The 22,736-nt window shown below is 34.5% G+C and overlaps 2 protein-coding genes across 5 annotated transcripts; one reads left to right on the top strand and one right to left on the bottom strand.

The window, feature by feature from the left end:
• Positions 313-13,190, bottom strand: LOC18793145. Of its 3 annotated transcripts, XM_020554001.1 has the most exons (12): positions 12,533-12,600; positions 11,322-11,392; positions 10,282-10,510; positions 9,661-9,808; positions 8,806-8,904; positions 6,990-7,147; positions 5,974-6,139; positions 5,475-5,611; positions 4,183-4,870; positions 2,949-3,061; positions 1,383-1,638; positions 313-822 (listed from the first exon to the last, which is right to left on the bottom strand). In XM_020554001.1, the coding sequence occupies exons 3-12, from the start codon at positions 10,377-10,379 to the stop codon at positions 526-528; spliced, it is 2,160 nt and encodes a 719-aa protein (XP_020409590.1). In that variant the 5' UTR covers positions 10,380-10,510; positions 11,322-11,392; positions 12,533-12,600; the 3' UTR covers positions 313-525. The 3 variants fall into 3 exon arrangements, with proteins under 3 accessions (XP_020409590.1, XP_007225198.2, XP_020409591.1); XM_007225136.2 differs by lacking the exon at positions 11,322-11,392 and having other exon boundaries at positions 12,533-13,190; XM_020554002.1 differs by lacking the exons at positions 11,322-11,392; positions 12,533-12,600 and having other exon boundaries at positions 9,661-9,821; positions 10,282-10,368.
• LOC18791600 (probable plastid-lipid-associated protein 4, chloroplastic) lies at positions 17,243-22,275 on the top strand. 2 transcript variants are annotated; one of them, XM_020555812.1, is made up of 6 exons: positions 17,246-17,700; positions 18,245-18,358; positions 18,933-19,028; positions 20,150-20,224; positions 21,158-21,225; positions 21,806-22,275. In XM_020555812.1, exons 1-6 carry the CDS (start codon positions 17,371-17,373, stop codon positions 21,876-21,878), a joined length of 756 nt encoding a protein of 251 aa, XP_020411401.1. In that variant the 5' UTR covers positions 17,246-17,370; the 3' UTR covers positions 21,879-22,275. The 2 variants fall into 2 exon arrangements, with proteins under 2 accessions (XP_020411402.1, XP_020411401.1); XM_020555813.1 differs by lacking the exon at positions 21,806-22,275 and having other exon boundaries at positions 17,243-17,700; positions 20,150-20,219; positions 21,158-21,224.

The following is a 22,736-nucleotide window of genomic DNA, read 5'->3' as shown; positions in this document are numbered from 1 at the left end:
GCTGGCAGGGTGCAAAGGTACACACATGTTGCTACATAGGTCGCTCTTTCTCCAACCATGAACGTGTGTTTGTACATACGCATATGCATGTATGCATGAGAAGGCAAATGCATGATGCACCTCTCTGAACATAACCACATTGCAACTTACCAAACTGGAAACGGAAACAGTGCAAAACAAAATACCTTATAGAGGTTTCACCTGGATGAGATCCAAACAAGCTAGAATCTGGCAGTTCTCTTAACCTGTATGTACTGGAGCAAACAACCTAAATCCTCCTCAGTGCATTAAGTGCACTCTCTTGTTTCTTTCTTGAATAGGTTCTGGATTGACTTAGTCAGAGCCATTAAGTAATCAAATCAAACAATCCAGTTGAATGAAGAAGGATTACATTGACACTTAATGTGTTTCCAATTTCTGTACAAATAATGGAATCAGAACATTCTGGTCATGTTTTCTTTCTCCATAACTGAGGTATTACTAAATTTCAACCTATGAAACTGCCACATATATGCCAATAAGAATCTATACAGCACTGCTGCTGCTTTGACTTCTTTCTGACTTTGATGCGTCCTTGTTTTCCTTTCTAACAGGTTCTGGTATGGGCGCACCACTTCCAAAAGGTAATACAACTACAGGGGCAGCAGGCACTGTGTCCCAGCGCTCCTTCAAGAAATTCATAAACCTTGTAACCATTTCCCTCCTGAACTCAAGCTCCCGTGTGAACAGATCGAAGATAAGAAACGCAAGAACATATTTGAATGGGAATATGAGGAGAATCGTTGCAGAAGATAACAACACCAGTGCAACCTCAGTGGTTATCTGATAAATGTTTAAATCAATATGATTGTTACCGATACGCCTGAAGTAAAACTGAAAACTGAACTAATTTCATTATTTTATGTCCCAAACACAATTTATACATGTATCAGTCCGACTCTGTGCAGGAGGGGTTGAGAAAACCTCACTTCTACTCTTTTTGCTTCAACTTTGATCACATTTATTGACATGGCGGATTATTTAGGCTGTAAAATCATCATTTACACTAGACTTGAGGTTTCTAGTCTCGGATTGGTTAATCGCTTCGAGTTTAGGTTTTAAGTATCAAGCACAAAATTTGATACTTAAAACCTAAAGTCGAAGCTCTTAACGACCATTCTATACCCTAAATACTGTGTCAATAAATGGGACCGAATTCGAAGAAATTTGAGTAGAAGACGGGAACTCCTGCACGGGGAACTTCTGATATGTTTATATATATATTGGGTGATAATATGCTTTGTTGAAAGGTCACACTAAACAACATCAAAGCAGCAGAGAGAGATTTAAGGAAACAGGTTATGAGTTTCATAATTGCATGAATGTAAATAATCAAAACATACCTGAGGCTGGCCAGAAAGGATAATTGTATGTATTTTCAAAAGAGTGACATTCAGATTCTGTAAATAACTTTCCACATCACGCATGCCATCTTTTACGGCTATAATTTTTTCAATGGTATTTGAAGGAGGCTGATCACGGATGGTAACTTTTCCAAATGATCGTCCAAGGCGGCCTTGCTCCTTTAGCCCCTTCAGTGTCAGCATTACAGCTGCCAAAATCATCAATGCTATTGGGAATGCATATGAGAGTAAATTCCTGGCAAAGCATCTCAAGAGATTAGCTCAAAGTAAAATCAGTGTAGAAATTCAGAGGTACCACTTAGAATGCATACAAAACAAGTTGATTTGAGTACTCTAATAGTTGGTTAGGGTGAAGGAAGAAAGATAAGAGGTAGACTTTAAAAAATACGTTTAGGGTTTTATCAAAGACTGCCCCTTCACCCATACAATGAATTTAAGAGATACTACACGATACCAAGTCAAAATTAGAGTAGCAAACTCAAAACTAATTGGCAATGGATGAAGGGATTCAAAACTTATATCTGAGAGGCAAGATTTAGAATGAGTGATGTGGAATTTTACATACTCGAGACGTCTCCTGAAGTGTGGCCACACTAAGCACAACACATGGATCAATTATATTAGGTGACATGGAGCAAGTGTAGCTAAATTGGGCAACACATTAATGAATTGCCCAGCTCAAAAGAGAGAGCTCTTAGATAGAGAAGACTGCCCTATACAAGAAAACTCTTAGCGAGAAACTCCACACGATATAGTAATATAAATTGTAATAACCATTACCCAAAAACATGCATAGTTGCATAAAGAAAAGGAAAGGGAGACAAAAACATTGCCTTCATATTTCCTAGTATGAGGAATATATGAACAAATTGGTAGTGATCACATCACCGCTAGAAACAGGTCCAGTTCTCAAACATATTTAGAAATAAGCAATTGATCAGTTATATCAATTGTCAGAGGGGATATATGAACTTGGGCCCCATTTAGAAGAAAACACTTAAAAAGTTCAAACTGCAATCAAAACCAAATGAAAAGCTCTGAATATCCAAGACACGAGGATATATTTAAGGAAAATTTTACAAAACCATAGTCATCAGACATCCCTTTGCCAAAGGTCATGTAAAGAATATATATCACTCTCTTTTAAAAGCAAGAAAACCATATCCATTTCTCAGCTTTTTAGGGGAAGCATATACCGTAGCTGAAGGAATTAGAACTTCCAACCAAAAACCAATTGGCAAAGACATTATATATTGCAATGCAAGACTTTACAATCCTGATGTGGGATATACTCTCAAGTTCTCAACACACCCCTAACGTGTGGCATGAGTTGAGCCATACACTTAAGACAACTTATATTGGGTATGTGGGAACACGTGTGTCTGATGGGCCTAAACGTGGATTGCATGCTCTGATAGAGCATCTAACACAAAACCCATTGGTAATGAGTTGAAAGGCCTAGGACATCATAAATTGCAACACAAGGATTTACATTCCCAGAGAGGGATCTCTTCTCAACAATAACTCTTCCAGAATTGGACCTACCTGAAAATGACTGTATACACAAATGCAAGAAAAGAAACAGTCAAGTGCGGCTCCTCCCAGCGCCTAAGTTTTTCAAAATTTGTTGCAGTTATTGTCAGAGGAAACAAAAGTTCCTGCACAAAAGAAAAGGCAGCACCAACATTGTTTATTTAGTTGTTCACTATGCTTCAAACATAAGAATAAGAAACCAAAGGAAATGTCAAGTGAAAGCAAAGCCATTGAACATAAAATATGTTACAGCTTCACAATGTCAATTATCTAATCATCAAGTGAACATAGTTTCCAGCATACTGTTTCCTGTAACTAATGAAACCATGTTAACGAGTTACAATGCAACAATCTTTTGTTAGAGAGGACGCCCTCAAAACAATTAGTTGAACGAAATCACATTATAATTCAGACTGTGACATATATGATGAGATAATTAGTAAACATGGTAGTCTTTGAGTAACAACAAAAGTTCTGTATTCATGTAAATACATGGGAGAGATATACGTCACAAATGCTTATTATTTTGGGTTTCATTTATGAACCCAATTCTTGGATTTCAATTAATATTGTATACAGGAGTTAATGTCAAGTTAGTCGTTTATCGTACTGAGTTACTAGTTTTACTGAAAATGATATTGAATAATATGAGCTCAAAAATGGAAAACTCTAGTTTTCCAAACAAAAAATGGAAAATGAAAGGCACGTTAACTGCGCTCATGAATGTTCTCAGATATCTTCATCTTCAAATTAATCCCATCAAGGTCCTTGCAATCAAGCTTATCTGATAGAGAGAATTACTACTCATTAATCCATAAAAAAGCAGCGAATGGCTAATTCAAGTGGAAACAAATAACTAGCACTAAGAGCGTTCATATCAACTTTAGTCATTGTGAATGGGGAGAACACTACTTCAATTCGTATTTGGTTACTCAAAGAAGATAAATCAGTTTACAATGGGTGGAGAAAAATGTTTGGAACAAACTAGAAGATATTTCAAAAGACAAGATCATTGCAAATTATATAAAAACTACAGTGTGACTACATTGAAACACCAGCACAAAAACAAAATGCTAAGGGGAAAAAGCGAACCCCGGAAGACTTCAGAACAAGAGGAGTCTGACGATTCAAAAGCAAAACAAAACTGCTTCGAGCAAGATGTCCAGAAAAAATGATGTTCATTATGCAGTGAATAAAGTAATGGCAAGTAAAGGGTGCAGCCATGGAGATGAATCTAAGAACCAACCTTGAATAGATCTATGTTACTGGGTATTCCCTTAAGGGTTGCAGCATCAATTGTGGCTTGAGTGGTTTCAGCTGCCTGCCATTTTTGTTTGCATGTTCTTGTTGCCCTTTCTACAAGAGCCGCATCAGCAACAACAAGATTTTTACTTAATACTAGCCCCTGTCTTGTTGAAGTACTCTTCCAAAAGCTAGCAGAAGCACTTGAAGCCCAACATGGAGATCTCTTCCACTTCTGCAAGTAAACACTGCCATCTATATCAAACACATGATTACTGCTCTCAATCATTTCATTAGATGCCCTTGCTCCTTGAGCTGGTGGGTTGTCCACCTCTAAAAACTTTGATATAAGTGGCCCACCCCAATAGTTCACTGCTAGAGTCTGAGAAACAATATCACCATAGGGTGCATACTGTAAATATGTAAACTGAACGAGTTTGGTGGGATCATCTAGTAACTTCCTCATAAATTGAAGAGCCTGTAGTCTAGCTATACTATTAATGGCACTGTTCATAGCTCTTTCCTTCCCTTTGTGAGCACCATAAACATGAGATAATGATTCATCAACTTCCTCCGGTCCATAGTCACGGATAAACTTGTGTAAAGCAATAATTTCACTAATAAAAGCATGCCACACATCTCGCCTCATTTCTCCACCCAAGTCAACAAACTCAAGCACCCATGCTTCTGATCTGTATTTAAATATTTAGCAAATAAAGAGATAGTTTTTTAAGAATACATTGGCTGAACAAAAAAGCATTTGTGGAGAAATTACAAAGAGCTTTTTCTGTAATTGCTTACACAATTACATAAAGTATGAAAGGATCTAACAGGAATTCAAACCTTAAAAGATTCAGAAGGAACCATATCAAATAGTTTATTTAGTAGATGACTTTTACGATGTCTGCTAATGAAACTAGACTTTTTTATATCATTCAGTATACATTTCCTTTCTTTCTAACAATAGCATGGTCTCACATTCCAACATAAAGTAGTTAATTTCTTGTGAGTACCAATGTGTATTTTCATTTTTATGTCGTTTATAGTTTAACTAATTTTGTTTATAAGCTTAAAAATATAAGTATCTATTCAAATTTTTTTTGCCACAAGTATACTTTCAATTAATTTTCAACTGAACGTTTAAAACAAATATTTATAAACAAAAGCATTCAGAAATGTTTTCATATTTTATACAAAACTGTTGACAAGATAGCTAAATGTAACTATAGGTAATTACGCACTTTGTAGAATAGAAAAACAAGAATGCTGAGTCCCACTCTAAAGAAGCTTACTCACTTGGGACCATATGATATAGAGACCGCAGAGTCGAATAGATCAGAACCAAAAGGTCCAACTTTTGCTTTCTCAACCCGTAATCCATGTTTAGTAAGATCCAATCTTATAGAATCCTTTTGCCCAGATATGCCAACTGCCTGCAACACAGGTGTGTGAAGACCTGTTGATATTTCTGTATCTTAAAAAATCTATAAGGCTTTTTAAGTTTTTATTTTTTGTAAATCAAAACTAATAATGAGAAATCAATACATAGTTTCAAACTTAAAGCATAGAAATTTAATTCCAAGTGTGTGCTGTAGTGTTGATTCCTAGAAAGCCCTTGCAAAATTTACAATAGCTGTTTACAGTGATGAATGTTGATTGATTATAGAGTTTAGATTTACCAATAACTTAATGGACTTATATGGAAGTGGACATAAAGTAGTCCCTCAATTTCCAATTCAAGAATTTCAGATTAATTGGAAATATAGAATATGGAACTCATAGAAAGATTAATTACCTCAAAATAAATTGCTTTATCAGTTAAAGTAACTTTTCCCGGCCATGCCATATTGTTCTCCCATTTTAGGACAGGCCGCTTCCTGCTAGATCCAATGCATAAGATTCTCTCCTCAGAAAGGTCGGGACTTTGTCGAGTCTGATACGATTTTCTACCTTCATGAACCCTGCATAAATAAAACTAGTTCAAGGTGAGCTTCCTAGAACCTATCGAGGAGAATTACTCTACATATTTAACAGGAAAGCACATAAACATATTATGAAAATGTAATACATGAGACATCCCTACACATGTATGGAAGTTACAAGTATAAAAAAGAAAAATTAGGAAATTAGGAAATTCATGAACAAATTTGTCTTGATTGAGCCATACCTGTGGCCATGGCCAAGAACACCAATTGTATTTCTGATTCCCTTGACCAAACAATTAGGCCACTCCCCAGGGCTTCTAGATTATGACTAAGAAGAGTACTAGGGAATCTTCACCACTGACAGGGCTAGAGTGATTGGAGGACACAAATTCTCATGGCAAACTAGGTTGTTCATTATATACATTGTTAGTGATGGGAGGCCACAATCATGGAGTCATGAGCTAGAACCTATTCTAAAGCCCAAGTTACAAATCGGTAAAGGAACCTACAACTACAAATCAGTAAAGAATCAACAACTTTCAACTCTTTCTATCGATTTCATTAAGGCATAGAAGAAAATTGATTCCAAAATCCTAATTGAGGTATAATTCATAGAAGCCAGGTGCTTTTGTTCAAGACCTGTTCTAATGAGAGAAAAGAGACCCCCTATGTTCTTTCAGCCAACTCTTATAGATTCAGGAAAAAACCTAAAGTCATTTTATAAATTAACTGAAAGATTTTACAATGGTTATACACATAAAATTATATTTATCTGCAGTTCATGATCGTGAATACGAACTGGTATCAATTGCTTAAGTTGTCATAGTTATCAGAAGACTTAATTTAAATAAATAAGGTTAGTAAAAAACAAAAAAATGAAACTTACTTGATAAGTTCATCAACATAAGTCAACCACAAGCTCAAAGAGATGCCCTGTTCATCACCAGCAAGAGCCTTAAATAGGTTATGTGCTGTTGACCTATCAGCCACACCAGAAATAGCAGGAGCCACACGAACAAAAGCCTCTTCTCTCACAAGCTTGCTCTGTAGTGCAGAAGGAAATAAATCTACTTCAACTGACCACTTTCAAAAATGCAATCTAAGAAAATAGAAAGGAAAAAAAATTGTTCAACAAAAAGTCATTATGTATACATGCGGTAGAGGAACAAGAAATCTGTCCTTGGAGGGGCCAAACAAAAGTCATTAGGTTCCTTATCGCCAATACATCCTACTTTCCTGAGTATAACTCAAGACCCACTAAATCCTTCATATTGTTACTCAAGATGTGGAAACAGTAAGAGGTAGTTATAAAAATTTGTAACGTTATGGCTATTTCACAACATGCAGTATGTACCTTCTCATTGCAACTCAATCTTGTAACATAAGTTTGATGAGTTTTAGTTCAATTGGAGCAGGGCTTTTTGGTATGTACCATTTGAAAATACATCTAGCAAAGGAAAAAGACAAACATGGAACTGAGCATCAGTTCCACAGAAACCACCTATAAATGAAAAGACAGGGCAGAGGGAAGGTGGTCCCTAGAATCATGATTTCAAAACAATTTGTAAGGCCCAAGAGAACACCGTTTAGTCTTTTTAGCCAAAGTGCTAACCATCTGTAGACTGCATGACTTAGTCCATGCCTACATACCGTAGTTACTGAACGTCACATAGGCCCAAAAATTATGACTCACCTTAAGAGTTGAGATTAAGATATATCAAAAGACAAAAGAAAAATAAATTGACTGAATTGTTATACAAGACTGATTACCATGCTCATATAGGTTGGGACAAAACAGACCTTAAAAGGCTTGCATAAATTTCTCAACAGAAGGGAATCTTGTTGTGGTTACGAGGAACAATGTGTAGTACAACCAAAGGAATTACAGTAAGAATTTTAAGGATAAAATAGATCATAGGGGACAGCTGTCAGTGTTATAGAGTTTGTATAGCAAGATGGAAATCAGAGAGAGAGAGAGAGAGAGAGAGAGAGAGAAGACAAAAATATGAAGCCTTCACAAAGAAACCTTGGCATTTAAAGCCCACCTAGAAGAAATTTAATGGACCTCATCATTGAAGTCTTCGACAGAAAATATCATCAGTTGCATTGTCTTTCTACGGTTTTGCTTATATAGAAGCAAGATGTAAAACAGTCGGGAAATACTAAAAACCTAATTATAACAGGGAAGACATGTAACATTGCCAGCAACATAATTAAACCCAAAAAGGAATACAGTAAGAAAAGAGTGATAATTGTAAATGTCTAGCTTCTAGTATAAAACAAGAGATTATGGAATCACCAAAACCCCCAATGCCGTACTATGCAGTGTTCTTATATACAAGATGAGGTAGAACCATATCGGGCCCCTGGAGTACATTCGGTACATGTCACATAGATTTTGAAACTATTGCACCATCAACTTCTACTTCATCAGATAAACTGCTCTCTAAGCCTCCAAGCAGGTTGATGAACTTTGAAAATGTCATATCCCTCTTGACCTATCCTATCTCATAGAGCATGATATCATTCACATTTTCCATAATCTAAACAAGGAATGCTAACAAAAGACATATGCAGAATTTTCTCCATACAGAAATTGGCCCAAGCCCACTATTGCCCCCTAACTCCTGACAGTAATACAAAACTCACTATGTTCCAAAGGTTGGTTTAAAAAATTTAAATAGATGATCCGAAGAATGAACCTGAAAGGAAGCTTTCTCTGAACCATTAGCAAGATCTTCTTGATATGGATTCTCCCAAGCAAGCATTGTTATAAATATCAGTCTTTGGAACGCAGGTTCCTATGGATGCACCAACATTGGCCAGAAAGAAGAACCAAATTACAAGTTAAGCTAGATACTAATCTTAGAACTGAAATTTTACTGAAGAGAAAAAGAAACTTTTTTGGCTCAACTCAAAATCACTGAACTGAAAAAGTTCAGAAGCACTAAGGACAACATCAGGTTTTAGGTTCAAGACAGATACAAAAAATAAAAACAAATACACAGATGTTTACTATTAGCACATTTCTTACAACCAAAGACCAAAGATTTGGCCAACATGGTACTCAATAGATAACTATCAGGAAATACTCTACACACAGAAAAATCCAGTTTACACATAACTATAGTACAATCCACGAATTTTGCTTACAGGAAGAAATATGTTCATGGACTGCTTAGACTGCAAGAGTGTTGCCTACAGATTTGCTAAAAAGTTGAAACAAGGGGGCAAAAAATAAAAACAAAGGAAAGCAAGTACAATGCACATAGATAATATTAGTCAAGACCACACTATTTCATAACAAAAATTGTAATTTTTTGAAAAGGTTAGAGAATCATAAGCAACTCTTCTGAGCAAGAACCCACTAACAAAGAACACAAATCATCCCGTTCACCCTCTACAGACTGAAAAGTGTCTCAAAGTTTGCAGCAATATAGGAAAATCCACATCTCATATGAGATATTCAAGAAACCACCTTATGGGTAAACCAATTCTTATTTAGTGCACAAATATATCATGAGATATGAGTTTCACTTGCACTAAGTACTACGCACCTTGAGGGAAGGATGAATATCAGAATTATCTCTTGACAAAAACCTAAAGCAGCAATACTCAACCAAATTGCGGGCATCATTATATGTAGACTCAGAAACTAGTGCTTTAAATATTCTCTGCATTTTCTGCCCAGTCAATCCATTCATCCTGCAGAGCTTAACTTCAAAGAGTCAAATGATAATTCTTATGTCAGTTGGATAAGTATATAAAACCAAGGAAGCTCTTGCATAGTAATGAAAATTCCAAACAAATGGAATGTTATCCAGCTGCGCGTTAAAAACCTACCTCATTCAGGGCAAGATGTGAATAAACCCTATTAGAGTAAATAGAGGCAGGAAAATTGAAAGTACAACTGTGGCTGGCACATATACAAAGTAGAGGCCAGTTAAATGAAGTTTTATGGCTTGATGATGCATTGCAACAGGATATTTCTTGTTCCTTTTTAATTATCTATTCCTTTTCTTGAATAAAAAAATTTCATAATGAGGACAGAAAAAGTTAGTGGTAATATCAAAATAGTTCATCTCAAAGGATAAAATTCATATTGCAACAAGTCACATGGGACAAGAGACAGACGCATAACTCTAAGCCAAAATAACTTAACTGACAAATGGACTCACCTGCTAAATTGCTCTATAGATACAATAGCAGCTAAAGAGAGAACTCCATTTGGTGTTCTGTTATTAATAGTCTGTTCAGCCATAAATATGTCCTCCATATCCTGCGTCTCAAAAGCATCTCTGGTGACAGGCTTTCTAGTCTGACTAGTTCTTACCAGTGGAGAAGTCACTTCATTTAAAAAGTTTTGAGTCTTCAGTAGCCATGAGTTCAACTTTTCTTGCACTGCATCTGTCAAAATGCAATAGTTATAGATAGCCAACACTAGAAACAATTTTAAAGAGACTATTTTTTGGCACGTGTTTCATAAAATCTAGAGACTGTTATGTAAGCATTAAAAAGTAGTGGTGCACCCAGCTTAGCCAACAAAGAAAGTAATGGTGCATCTCATTCTTATACTTTCATTTTTTCCATATTCTAGACATGTTCTTGTTCCTTTTTTCTTTTCTTTTTTCATACCCTAACATTGTCTAAATTAGCAGATTCTGAGATGATTCGGGAGTCTTATATATTCTGTATTGTATTTTCCAAAACAGAACAATGATAAAGAGTTACCACTCACTAGAATATACTTTTTGAAACCAGAAGGTTCACAAAGCCTTTGACTCCTGAGAGACATGCTCGATAGAGCGTCAAAAACACCAAGAACACAATTTTTTAATTCCAGTACATAAAAGGACTGGGAATGCATCAAGTTTTCTTCCAATGTCAGCAGGAAAGTGACAGGTTGACGTTAAGTAACAGCATAGGCATGCCACAGCTCCACCACAAAAATGAGGACAAATGTTGCATACTCCACTCGAAAAGGTGAGAAATCCTATGGCTAAGCTTCATGCGACATTAATCACTCTTCATAGAAAGTTAGAAATTAAGATACTGATGCAGGACAATGAGGATAAATGCGTGAAAAACGCTACTGTTCATTTAATTTGGAATTCACAGCAATTGATGATTGCAGTAAATTTTTGGTAAGGAAATAACAGAAGCAAAGTTAAAGGACAAGAAGAGAACAAGAAAATGGTACAAACTACTAGCATCACACCTGTGGGCTTCTAGGCATCACTCCTAGAGACCGAACGCATCATGCTTACACTTGGATTGCATCACAAAATCCTATGGAGAAGCAAATGTGCGGGAAAACTTTAAGTTCATTCATGTCCAGAAAGAAGTGTATCTATTAACTCCCAGACATACATTGAACTAATATTAATTACCATAGGATTATGCATTTTCTCAAGTTTGAACTAATGTTTATATACAACTATGTGTTTACCCAATACATGAAACCTGAACATAAAAGACTCTTGGCCACATAAGAGCAGTGTGTCATTGACTTAACTTAACTATGCCCAATTAAGCACGGTCCCTAGTTGGCCAAACATCATCCAACATATACCAAATTAAGGCTTGGAGCCCTCCTTTCCATGAATATCTGGTAAGAAGGCCAAAACCTCAAATATCTGTTTCATTCTTTCATTCATGGAAGTTGTAATTGCATAAATAAATAATAATAAAAAAGCTTAGCAAACTCATATCCTCAACAACTAGCAAAAGAATGATTTGAAAAAGAGGAAACGAGAAAGGCTTCAGTGAGATACTAACCAAACAAAGATAGATATTTCCAGTATGTGCCAATATAACTCTTATTTATTACTCTACTCTTCTTGTTCTAAGCTTGGGATCCTTCCGTCCCCAGGTACTCAAATAAGAATGGAAATTTTTCTGTAAATCCCCATTCAAATCATCATCCTCTACTTATTTTTCAAAATATAAACATATAGAACACCAAAATTCATTCTACTTATCTGGTTGGCTTAGACTCAGAAGATTCTGATTGAATCCAAGCTATAATTTATTGAAGATATCTAAATTCTTGTAAAAGATACATATTTTGGAATTTGCAAGAATAGGAGAACAAAAGATTAAGATGGAGCTTCGCCACAGTGTGATGCAATCCCAATAGAAACCAGGAAAGGAATTGCCCATCATTACGAACCACAAAAAATTAAGATAGCTACCTTTTGCAAGTTTAAGACTTTAGCTTGAAAATACAAACTATAAATTTGAGCATTCGAAGACACAGAAAACCCATAATATTGGAAAGGTTGTTCCAGAAAATAAAGAGAAATGTTACTTTTTTTAATGAAAAATGTATTGCACAACAAATAAATGCAAACAAAGTTAAACTTCGGCTATCCCCAAAACAAAGAAAATTCTTATATATAAAAGCAAATAAACCAAAAAGGCACTCACTTGCATCAATTTCGTTTAGCTTCCATCTATCTCCCAAAGACTTCCCCACAATCTTGAACCGAGGCTTATTAAACTGTGAAGAATTCCTTGCACAATATCCAAACCTACGCTGATTCCCATGCCATGAAAATCCAGAAGTGGATGCAGATGGGGATGCTTTCAAGTGGGTAACTGAGATTTTCGAGAGCATTTCTTCCTTTCTTCCTTTCTTCCTTTCTTCTTTTCTGAACTGGGTCTTGGTTTTCAAGATTGGAGCTTTGAGATCGTGGGTCTGTTAATCTTTGCAGAACTTGGAAAGTAGCAGAAACTTTTTCGGCCCAAAAAGGGACTTCGGTTTTTACACCAGTGAGACTGTATGAGAGCAAAACTTATTTGGCAAGTGGGATAGACAGAGAGAGATAGAAAGTGAGGACGCGCATACCCAGCCGACTTGGTTGCTGCGTTCATGGCCTCTTAAAAGCATAAACAATAAGCTCCACGTGCAAAAGATTTGTATGGCTGAATGTGACTGATTATACTAGCAGATAGCTCCAAGCTTCTCATAGCTCCAAGCTACAACTTCCAACACAGGACTGGCAATTACGTTAGGTAACTCCCAAAAACCAAACCCAATTGGTTATTTTTCTTGGATTTTTTATGGGTGGTTTTTGGAATAAGATTTGGCAATCTCTTAGCGTTCTTCGTTTTTCTTGTAGATGTCTTGCTTTGTGTGTGTGTGTATATATATATATATATATATCAATATATATAAAGTAAAAATAAGAGAATTGTGAAATATTCAAAATATTAAAAAATGTCATTGGTTAATTTAAACATTAAGAATTGAAATTATTAATTAAATGAGAATATTATAGTAAAATCATATTTTTTTATATTAAAAAAAATTAAAAGAAAAATCATATAATAAATCATATTTTTATAGAACACAACTATCCATTATCTTTTTTAATTCTAAAATAAATTTAAAATTTTCTAAAAAAAACCTCCTGCAGGCGTGGAAGCGCCTGCGGATAGGTTAGTCTATATATATAAAGCAAAATGTAGAGAATAGTGAAATATTCAAAATACCAAAAAATGCCCTTAGTTAATTCAAACATTAAGAATTGAAACTATTAATTAAATAAGAATAATATGGTAAATTCACATTTTTTTCATATTAAAAAAATTAAAAATAAAAATAAAATTAGATAATAGGTCCTACTTTTATGGAACATAATTACCTATGTTATCTATTCTTAATTCTAAAAAGAAAATAAAAATGAAAACCAATTGGCACATATTGTCTATATATATAAAGCAAAAGGCAGAGAATGGTGAAACATTCAAAATACCAGAAAATGCCCTTAGTAATTCAAAAATTATTAATTAAATGAGGATAATATGGTAAATTCATATTTTTTCATATTTAAAAAAATTAAAAGAAAAATCATATAATATATCCTATTTTTGTGGAATACAACTACCCATTATTTTTTTTAATTCCAAACCATCATAGTGCTTTGTTTATAAAATCATGTAATTACAATCTGGTGATTTGCCCATGTTCTCAAGATCATCGCGGCCTCCTTGTTCTTAATAAGAAACCATAAATTAATATCTACATATCTATATATATAAAGCAAAAGGCAGAGAATGGTGAAACATTCAAAATACCAAAAAATGCCATTGGTTAATTTAAAAACTAAGAATTGAAATTATTAATTAAATGAGGATAATATGGTAAATTCATATTTTTTTCATATTAAAAAAATTAAAATTAAAAACAAAATCAAATAATAAGTCCTACTTTTATGGAACACTAGACTCTCTGCACGCGCTTCCGCGCATGCGAGAGGTTTTTTTTAAAAAAAATGTAAATTTATTTTAAAATTAAAAAAGATAATGGATATTTGTGTTCCATAAAAATAGGATCCATTATCTGAATTTTCTTTTAATTTTAATTTTTTTAATACGAAAAATTGTGAATTTACCATATTATCCTCATTTAATTAATAATTTCAATTCTTAATGTTTGCATTAACCAAGGGCATTGTCTGGTATTTTAAATGTTTCACCATTCTCTGCCTTTTGCTTTATATATACTAGCCTCTCTGCACGCGCTTCCGCGCTTGCGAGAGGTTTTTTAAAAAAAATAAGTAAATTTATTTTAGAATTAGAAAAGATAATGGGTAATCGTGTTCCATAAAAATAGGATCCATTATCTGCTTTTTCTTTTTTTTTTAATTTTTTTAAATATGAAAAAGTGTGAATTTACCATATTATCCTCATTTAATTAATAATTTGAATTCTTAATATTTGCATTAACCAAGGGCATTTTCTGGTATTGTGAATGTTTCACCATTCTCTGCCTTTTGCTTTATATATACTAGCCTCTCTGCACGCGCTTCCGCGTTTGTGAGAGGTTTTTTAAAAAAAATAAGTAAATTTATTTTAGAATTAAAAAAGATAATGGGTAGTCGTGTTCCATAAAAATAGGATCCATTATCTGCTTTTTTTTTTTTAATTTTTTTTAAATATGAAAAAGTGTGAATTTACCATATTATCCTCATTTAATTAATAATTTGATTTCTTAATATTTGCATTAACCAAGGGCATTTTCTGGTATTGTGAATGTTTCACCATTCTCTGCCTTTTGCTTTATATGTACTAGCCTCTCTGCACGCGCTTCCGCGCTTGCGAGAGGTTTTTTTTAAAAAATAAGTAAATTTATTTTAGAATTAAAAAAGATAATAGGTAGTTATGTTCCATAAAAATAGGATCCATTATCTGCTTTTTCTTTTTCTTTTAATTTTTTTAAATATGAAAAATTGTGAATTTACCATATTATCCTCATTTAATTAATAATTTGAATTCTTAATGTTTGCATTAATCAAGGGCATTTTCTGGTATTTTGAATGTTTCACCATTCTCTGCCTTTTGCTTTATATATATAGATAGATAGATAACTACCCATGTTATATTTTTTTAATACTAAAAATAAAAGAAAATAAATAAATAAATTGGCAAGTATAGAAAAAGGAAACCATATGTTTGTTTCAATTACGCAAGATTAATAACTATTAATCACAAGGGATACCACCTATTCTGCAAGAAAAAGTACACGAATTTTGAAAATGGCTAATTTCTTTCTTCCTCAAAGTTGCTTTCAGTTTTTTTTTTTTTTTTTTGGGTACAGAAGTTGCTTTCAGTTTTTAATTATGCTCTTACCTTCTGTATTCGATGTCGACTATTCCAAGGGACAGCAGAGAAACAGCTGCATCAGTAGTTTGAACCATCCGGCCAAAGGCTCGTTTGCTAAGGATGAAGTCTGTGCGGTCACTAGAGCCTTGCCATGTTATAACTACAGTTACTCCTTTGTCTGAGCAATAGAGGCTGTTGGTGCACTTCACCTAGTGATTAATATTGAAGCGAAAAAATTAATCATCATCACAAGCACATATTTTCATGCTTTAGGTGTGGATGCTCACCTGGTAACAAGCACTGCATTCGACACCACCATTGAGGCAGCTCAGACATCCCCTCCATTGATGGTTGCTCCAAATGAACCAAACCCAAAAGCACCTACTGCAGTTCATCAAATATTTGTTAGTACTAACACTAAGCATGCACATGAATTCACTGGCACATGCACATAGCATGCCTGCAACGCAGAAATCTTCTGTTCCTTGTTTTTTCTTTAATTAAAAGTCTCTATCTGTTCCTCGCGCTTCAGAACTCGGATAACTGAGAATGAACAAAACAGTCACTGCATGTTGCACTTCAGAATTCGGATAATACGCTGCCCGGAAAGGGAAAGTTGCGACCACAGAGAGAAGCCATTTTAGGTCCTCACAAGCAAAATGACATGAGAGCTAGTTTGCTTGTTAGAATATTATTGCAAGTTGGTGGTACTGCATGAAGCTATAGCTAAATGGTTATTGTATTTGCAGTAAATTTTGAAGTCCAACTTCAATTTGGTAAACCTTACCAACTTTGACATTCTTCTGAATTTTTTTTTTTTCTGAATAAGTGGAGAATTCTGTTACTTGCGTTTGTCGGCTACCTTCCTAGCCAGATTTATGTACTTGATTTAGAATATTATTGTGGAAAGCTGGCTTCTTTCTCACATTTCAAATGTGATTGTGATTTTTGTTTCTTTGTCTTAAAAATTAGAGCATATGTCATTTACGTGATTCAAACTGACAGAAAATGTCACGATGTGATTAATTTGCCCCAAAATAGAGAGTTAGAGTATCATTTGAGCAAATAATTTAATTAGATGACTGAAATGTAACTCTGGGGACAAATTCAGAGACAATTCAATCAAAAACACTCAAAATAAATGTAATTCAGCCTTCTATTTACCTTCATACTTCCTTTTTCCATCTTATACACGACTTCTTTTTACCTCCTTGGCCAAAGTTAGAAAGGGAATAAGAGTTTTTTATGAGGGTTCGAACTTGAGACTACCGATCTACAAGTAAAGTCCCTTTTCACTAACCTAAATGGCTTTTCTATAGAAGTTTTGTCACGTGGTTCATTATTTACTAGAAAAAGCGAAAGAAAAAAGTTTTTAATTTAGTTTTTATTAAACAAATTAGATAAAATAAGGATGCATTAAGAAATGCAAATTTTGTCCAATGTGATAAGGCAGGGATGTGAATAGAACTACAAATTTGAGTGGAGTGACTGCCTGCTGCCGACTGATTGAACATAGAAAATCCCAGTCCATAAGCAGTTTTCCGGCTTTACCCTTTTGCAAACCTTTAAAATGTTTTTGAGCAGAGTGAGGAGTTGAAAAGACAAAGGAAGCTTATGACCCAAAAAAAGAGAGAAAAGACCAAGGAAGCATTAGCGGCATGGCCTTATCTTCTTCTCCTCTGTCACCTACGCTCCTCACAACCACCCAATCCTCCTCTTCACCTTCAACCCCAAAACTACTCCCTTCTCATTCTCCACTCACCTCCTTCAGCTTTCCAACCAAACCCACGACCACCCACACCATTCACTTTCACAGACTCTCGAGCACTTCAGCCTCTGACAAATGGAGAGCCAAAGTTTCATTCTTTCCTGCTTTTTCGAGCAAAGGCAAAGATGCTAAAACTCTCAAGGAGGAGCTTCTTGATGCCATTGCATCGCTTGATCGAGGCGCTGATGCCACTCCAGAGGACCAGCAAACAGTTGATCAGGTTGGTTTGCCGTTTTTGCATTCCCTTGTTTACTTTTTAGCTTTGATTTGTTTTCTGGGCTCTTGTTTTTCTTTGTCTTAAATGCAATCTGAAACTGAAATATCTGTTGGGAATTTATTAAAACATTGTTTGGGGTTTGAAAATTTAAAAAACCCAGGTTGTTAAGGAAGAAATGTAGCAAACAGTGTGAAATAATGCTCTAGTATCCTGCACTGGTTAAGGCTCTTACTATAAGATCCTATGCCCTATTTAGCAATTTTAGGAAAATTGTCATTGCAGATGAACAAATACATCAAACCAATCCAGAAAAAAGTTGAGCACCGGAAAAAAAGAAGATGATTGGGATTGGGTATATTTGCAACTTCATAACCTTGAAAGTTTGTAAGTCCATGACGCTTTTGGATGATCCTGTATTAGCACGTGCTTTTTGGCTGTGGTTATTTCTAATATGTCATTTTTGTCTCAGTAGAGGGTTGTGAGACATTAGTTTCTGATGTCTATGTGCATCTTTCCATTTTGTTTCTTGCAATTCATTTCTAAATAGATTGCACGCAAACTTGAAGCAGTTAATCCAACGAAGGAGCCACTCAAATCTGATTTACTGAATGGAAAATGGGAGCTTATATACACTACTTCAAAGTCTATTCTGCAAACTCAGGTATAGTGGTTTTTTATATTACTTTCGCCAATTAAAGTTTCCACTTCCGTTGATATTTGATTGTTTATGTCTTTCCAAGACTAGAAGTCTGTCCAAAAGACTAGAAACATATGACAGTGTAAAAAAAAAAATTAGAAAAAAAAAAAAATCATCCATTTCACAATGGGCTTTGTTAGAACCCTTGATATCACAATGAGAAATATTAATATAGTTTTGTACCTTAAACAAGTGCCTTCGTTTTGATTAGTACTCGTGCTTCTAAATGCGACTGAGACTGAGAGTTTCCTTTTATTAATAAGAAATGTCCAAACTAACTGGATTGGGTTCATTTTGTTTAGCACTGCAATATATGATGCGATGTTTCTTTCCTTGTTTTTCTAACTTTTTTTAGAAAAAATTTTAATTTTTAAAATCTTAGTAATGTCTTGTATGTATGCAAGATACTTTGCTTGCTCTTTTATCATGATATATCTCTATTTTCTCTTTCATTTTATAAGATGTGAAAAATGTATACTTGAGATTTTTTTACAGCTCCTAGAAATTGCACTCAGTTGACAAATGTATATCATGACAGAGACCCAAATTTTTGAGATCAAGGGTAAATTACCAAGCAATCAATGCTGACACACTTAGGGCCCAAAATATGGAATCATGGCCAACTTTCAATCAGGTAATATTCAATTCATTCCTTCATTGTTTGTTTAACTACGTCTGTAAATTTATCATTTACCAAATTTCTGATAGAGAGATTAACTTGTTATGAATATCACTTTGTTGCTTTATTATTATTATTTTTTTGGCAAAAGAAAAAGAAATTGTGGCTTTAACTAAAAAAATTGTTAGAATTATGAACCTCTGTACTCCTGCTACCCCTATCCATCCTTATGCCTTTCCAAAACAATACTAGAACCAAAATTCTTGAAAGGGATTCATGACAAAATATATCACATATAAAAGAAACATTAATCTACCACAATAGCTATTACATACCTTGTCAAGTAGGCTCTAATTAAACATAGGGTCAATTGGCCTTACCCTAATAGGGCTGAGACAAGAAGTATGATCCTTCGATTAGAACGCCATATTTTTTCCTTGATCTTTTAATGTGATCAAGTTTCAACCCTAACATTATACATTGTAGTAATGATAACCCTGCATTTACTTTCTACATTAATGCAGACGATTTAGTTACCACAGGGCTATCATTTGCACTAATTTCAAGGTAGAGAGAATGAAAAATGCATTTCCCTAAAACATACATAAATCAGCTAGAAACAGGGGATGCAGCAAATATGGGTAATATTCCTCCATGTTTGATCATGCAGCTACTGTGTGCTTTAGGCAGGAATACTTTTTGCATTCCTTTTTCTACCCGTAAGGTTAAATGGTTGCAATGTTGTCACCACCAATCCGTCTTTGTGTGGAAGTTATACTGAAGGTTCACATTGCTATAATGTGCAAATGTTACGGTATAAATTAATCAAATTGAAACTTCAGGACCGAAAGATTTTTACTCTCAAACTACAAGGGTGTAGAGTTTAATTGATCCTTCAAAATATGTTCTATGTACAATAAATTTGAATTTCAAGAGGAAACATGGTAATATGTACTAACAGCTTTGAAGGTTCATTTCTAATTGGATGGAAGCACTTGTGCTTATTTGTTTTATATCACTAAAATCCATTTAGATGTCAGATCAATAATTTATTCTTTTCACGTTAAGAAACAGTGAGTATGTTGTTAAAACCAGACCTGTTATTTTACTGACTTTTTATTATCAATGCTCTGTAGGTAACAGCTGATTTGACGCCTTTGAATGCAAGAAAAGTGGCTGTAAAATTTGATTATTTCAAAATTGCAGGTCTGGTAAGTATTCTTGATGTTAAAATTTGATCATTAAGCCGAAGGTTAAATTCTGATGTTTCTGATTGTGTTATATTAAACCTCTTTTGGATGATTTAAATTGTGCAGTTTTCCCCTTTTGTTGGAACCTTGGACCTTGTCTGTGTTATATAGAAACTGTTCTCATAATTGGTAGAATAATGAAAGTATCAAAGAAATATTTTTACCTGAAAAAATATTAGACTTGTAATTAACAAAACTACTAACAGTAAAGGGTAGATAAAGTAAGTCTCGGAGATTTTATGACTGTGGTCAGATATAGGGTTGGAGTTGTGTCGCATGTGTTCTTGGTTGGTGCAACCATGTAGGAGAAAATTGCCCTCTATATCTATTAGGTTAGAAGGATGAAAAGTATACCTCACTGCAACTCACACATTACGATCTAGGCTCCATGATGGAGTATTTAGGTTTTTCTTTATTCTGAAGGCTTGAATCTCTTATCTCAACCAAGGATGAAGAAATTTGTTATTGTGACATTGAATAAATAGACTCAGATTTACCATAACAGAAATATTAAAGATCAGCTAGTGATCAGATGGTGCACAAACCGTTGCTCTAATATAATAACCTAAAGAAATTTTGGATCACCTTTCAGCAACTAGTTATAGCAAATTTCAGCATAACAATACCTTTCTTTGTCTTGTAGCCCCCAGGAAAGATTTAAAAAGAGGGGAAAATGCATTGTTGTGAGCATTTCTGACAGTCTACGTTTTCAATTTTTTAAAATATTTTATAATCTAGTCTGATGCTATTCTATTAGAGGAGGAAAAGGTAGATATGCCACATATGCTTCACTGAATTATCCAAACTTCTTATGAAGCATAGTGATGATGCAGTCTCTTATAGAAAAATGAAAAATAAAATAATTATTTTCCCTTAATAAGTTTTATATTTCAGATACCTGTTAAGGCACCTGGAAGAGCACGCGGAGAACTGGAAATTACATATTTGGATGAAGAACTTCGGTGAGTGTTTGAGAACCTTATTTTTTGTCTGAATATTTAGGACTACAGACAGAGCTAAACTTGTTGATACGGTTCTCTCTCTCTACTGAAGGAAATAATGCATTTATGTTAAGTATATAAGAATGCATGCAATATTGGAGAAACATGTCCGACCCCCAACTGCCTTGGATCGTGGAAAAGGTTGATAAACTTTGGAGGTTGGATAAACCCACTTGTGATTTGTATTAGTCTCATGGAAGCTGTAATTTACATTTGTTATTGAGGGAGTTGATTCTTCATATCCCTTGAAACATAGAAAGCATAAAGCTAGTTGAAATTTTGAAAAAAGTGAATATGAGACCTGCCCCAGGATTTTTTCTTCAAAATTTAACTCACCACGAGTTGAATTTGTTACTAGGTTTTCTTTCTCCGTTTCTTAATTTTACCCTGTCCAAAGGCTAATACGTATATCAGATGCTGTGGTGGATATTATTTAAATTGCTACATTTTCTTGAGGGTTAATTTCATCTACATCTAATAACAACTGTTTCGGTCATTGAACGGGCAATTCATAACATTCATGTTTCGTTTCTATTGGCAGTGTCTCAAGGGGTGACAAAGGAAACTTGTTCATCTTGAAAATGGTTGATCCGTCTTATCGAGTTCCTGTCTGATGTGCAATCATATTGCAGAGCATGTAACTATCTGAGCATCACCTTATTTCTTCTGTTTCTTCATGACTATGGACATGCAAGTTTTGCCTGGACACGGCTTCCCCTCGTATTTCTCGTCATATAGGTGTTTTATGAAAGATTGTACATGTCACAGTTGCCTTGCCTGCCGTCCTGCATGCTAAAGGCGTTTCGTGACCTTTACTTTATAGTTTGTTTTTCTGGAAATATATTGTAAAATGCTTAGTTAACACCATGCGTTTGATAGGTGATTATATTGTGTTGTGTTGTGACGAATCATATCCGCAACAGAGGTTTCAACGAATCTTAGTACAGATTGTATTATACAGCATAGACATTTCTAAGTTACTTATTTTCAATTTATCCCTTACTCTGAATGTTACATTTCTCCCTTTTCTTTCAAGAACTCCTACGCTGAAGTGATTGCTGTTTGGAAATGGTTGGCCAAGCTAATGAAAATTAAAATGTTTGATTTCTTCTATTCCCACGTTGGAGGGAGCCATTTTCTATGAAAATGTCATTTATGGTTTTTTTTTCTTCCTTTTCATATAAGCAATAGTCTAAACTATTCTAAATTAATCTAATTTATGCAAAAAGGGATTCGAACTTGCTCCACGCACTTGGTGAATGTCAATAATATTTTTCATGGGGTGCTCTATTAGAGGTTTTGGTTCCTTCTCACTGCTTTGATGGAAATAATGTAGACTATTTGGTTAATTCGACGACCAAACAATTATGTATAGATGTGATCGCCTAATCTTCTCAGCTATTGTATATTTCTTTCTTTTTTTCACCCTCTTCTCAATAATTTTATCGCTAATTTAAAAATAAATAAAAACT

Source organism: Prunus persica, chromosome G1, assembly GCF_000346465.2.
Source record: "Prunus persica cultivar Lovell chromosome G1, Prunus_persica_NCBIv2, whole genome shotgun sequence".
NCBI lineage: Eukaryota > Viridiplantae > Streptophyta > Magnoliopsida > Rosales > Rosaceae > Prunus > Prunus persica.
This window is presented reverse-complemented; position numbering and strand designations above follow the sequence as displayed.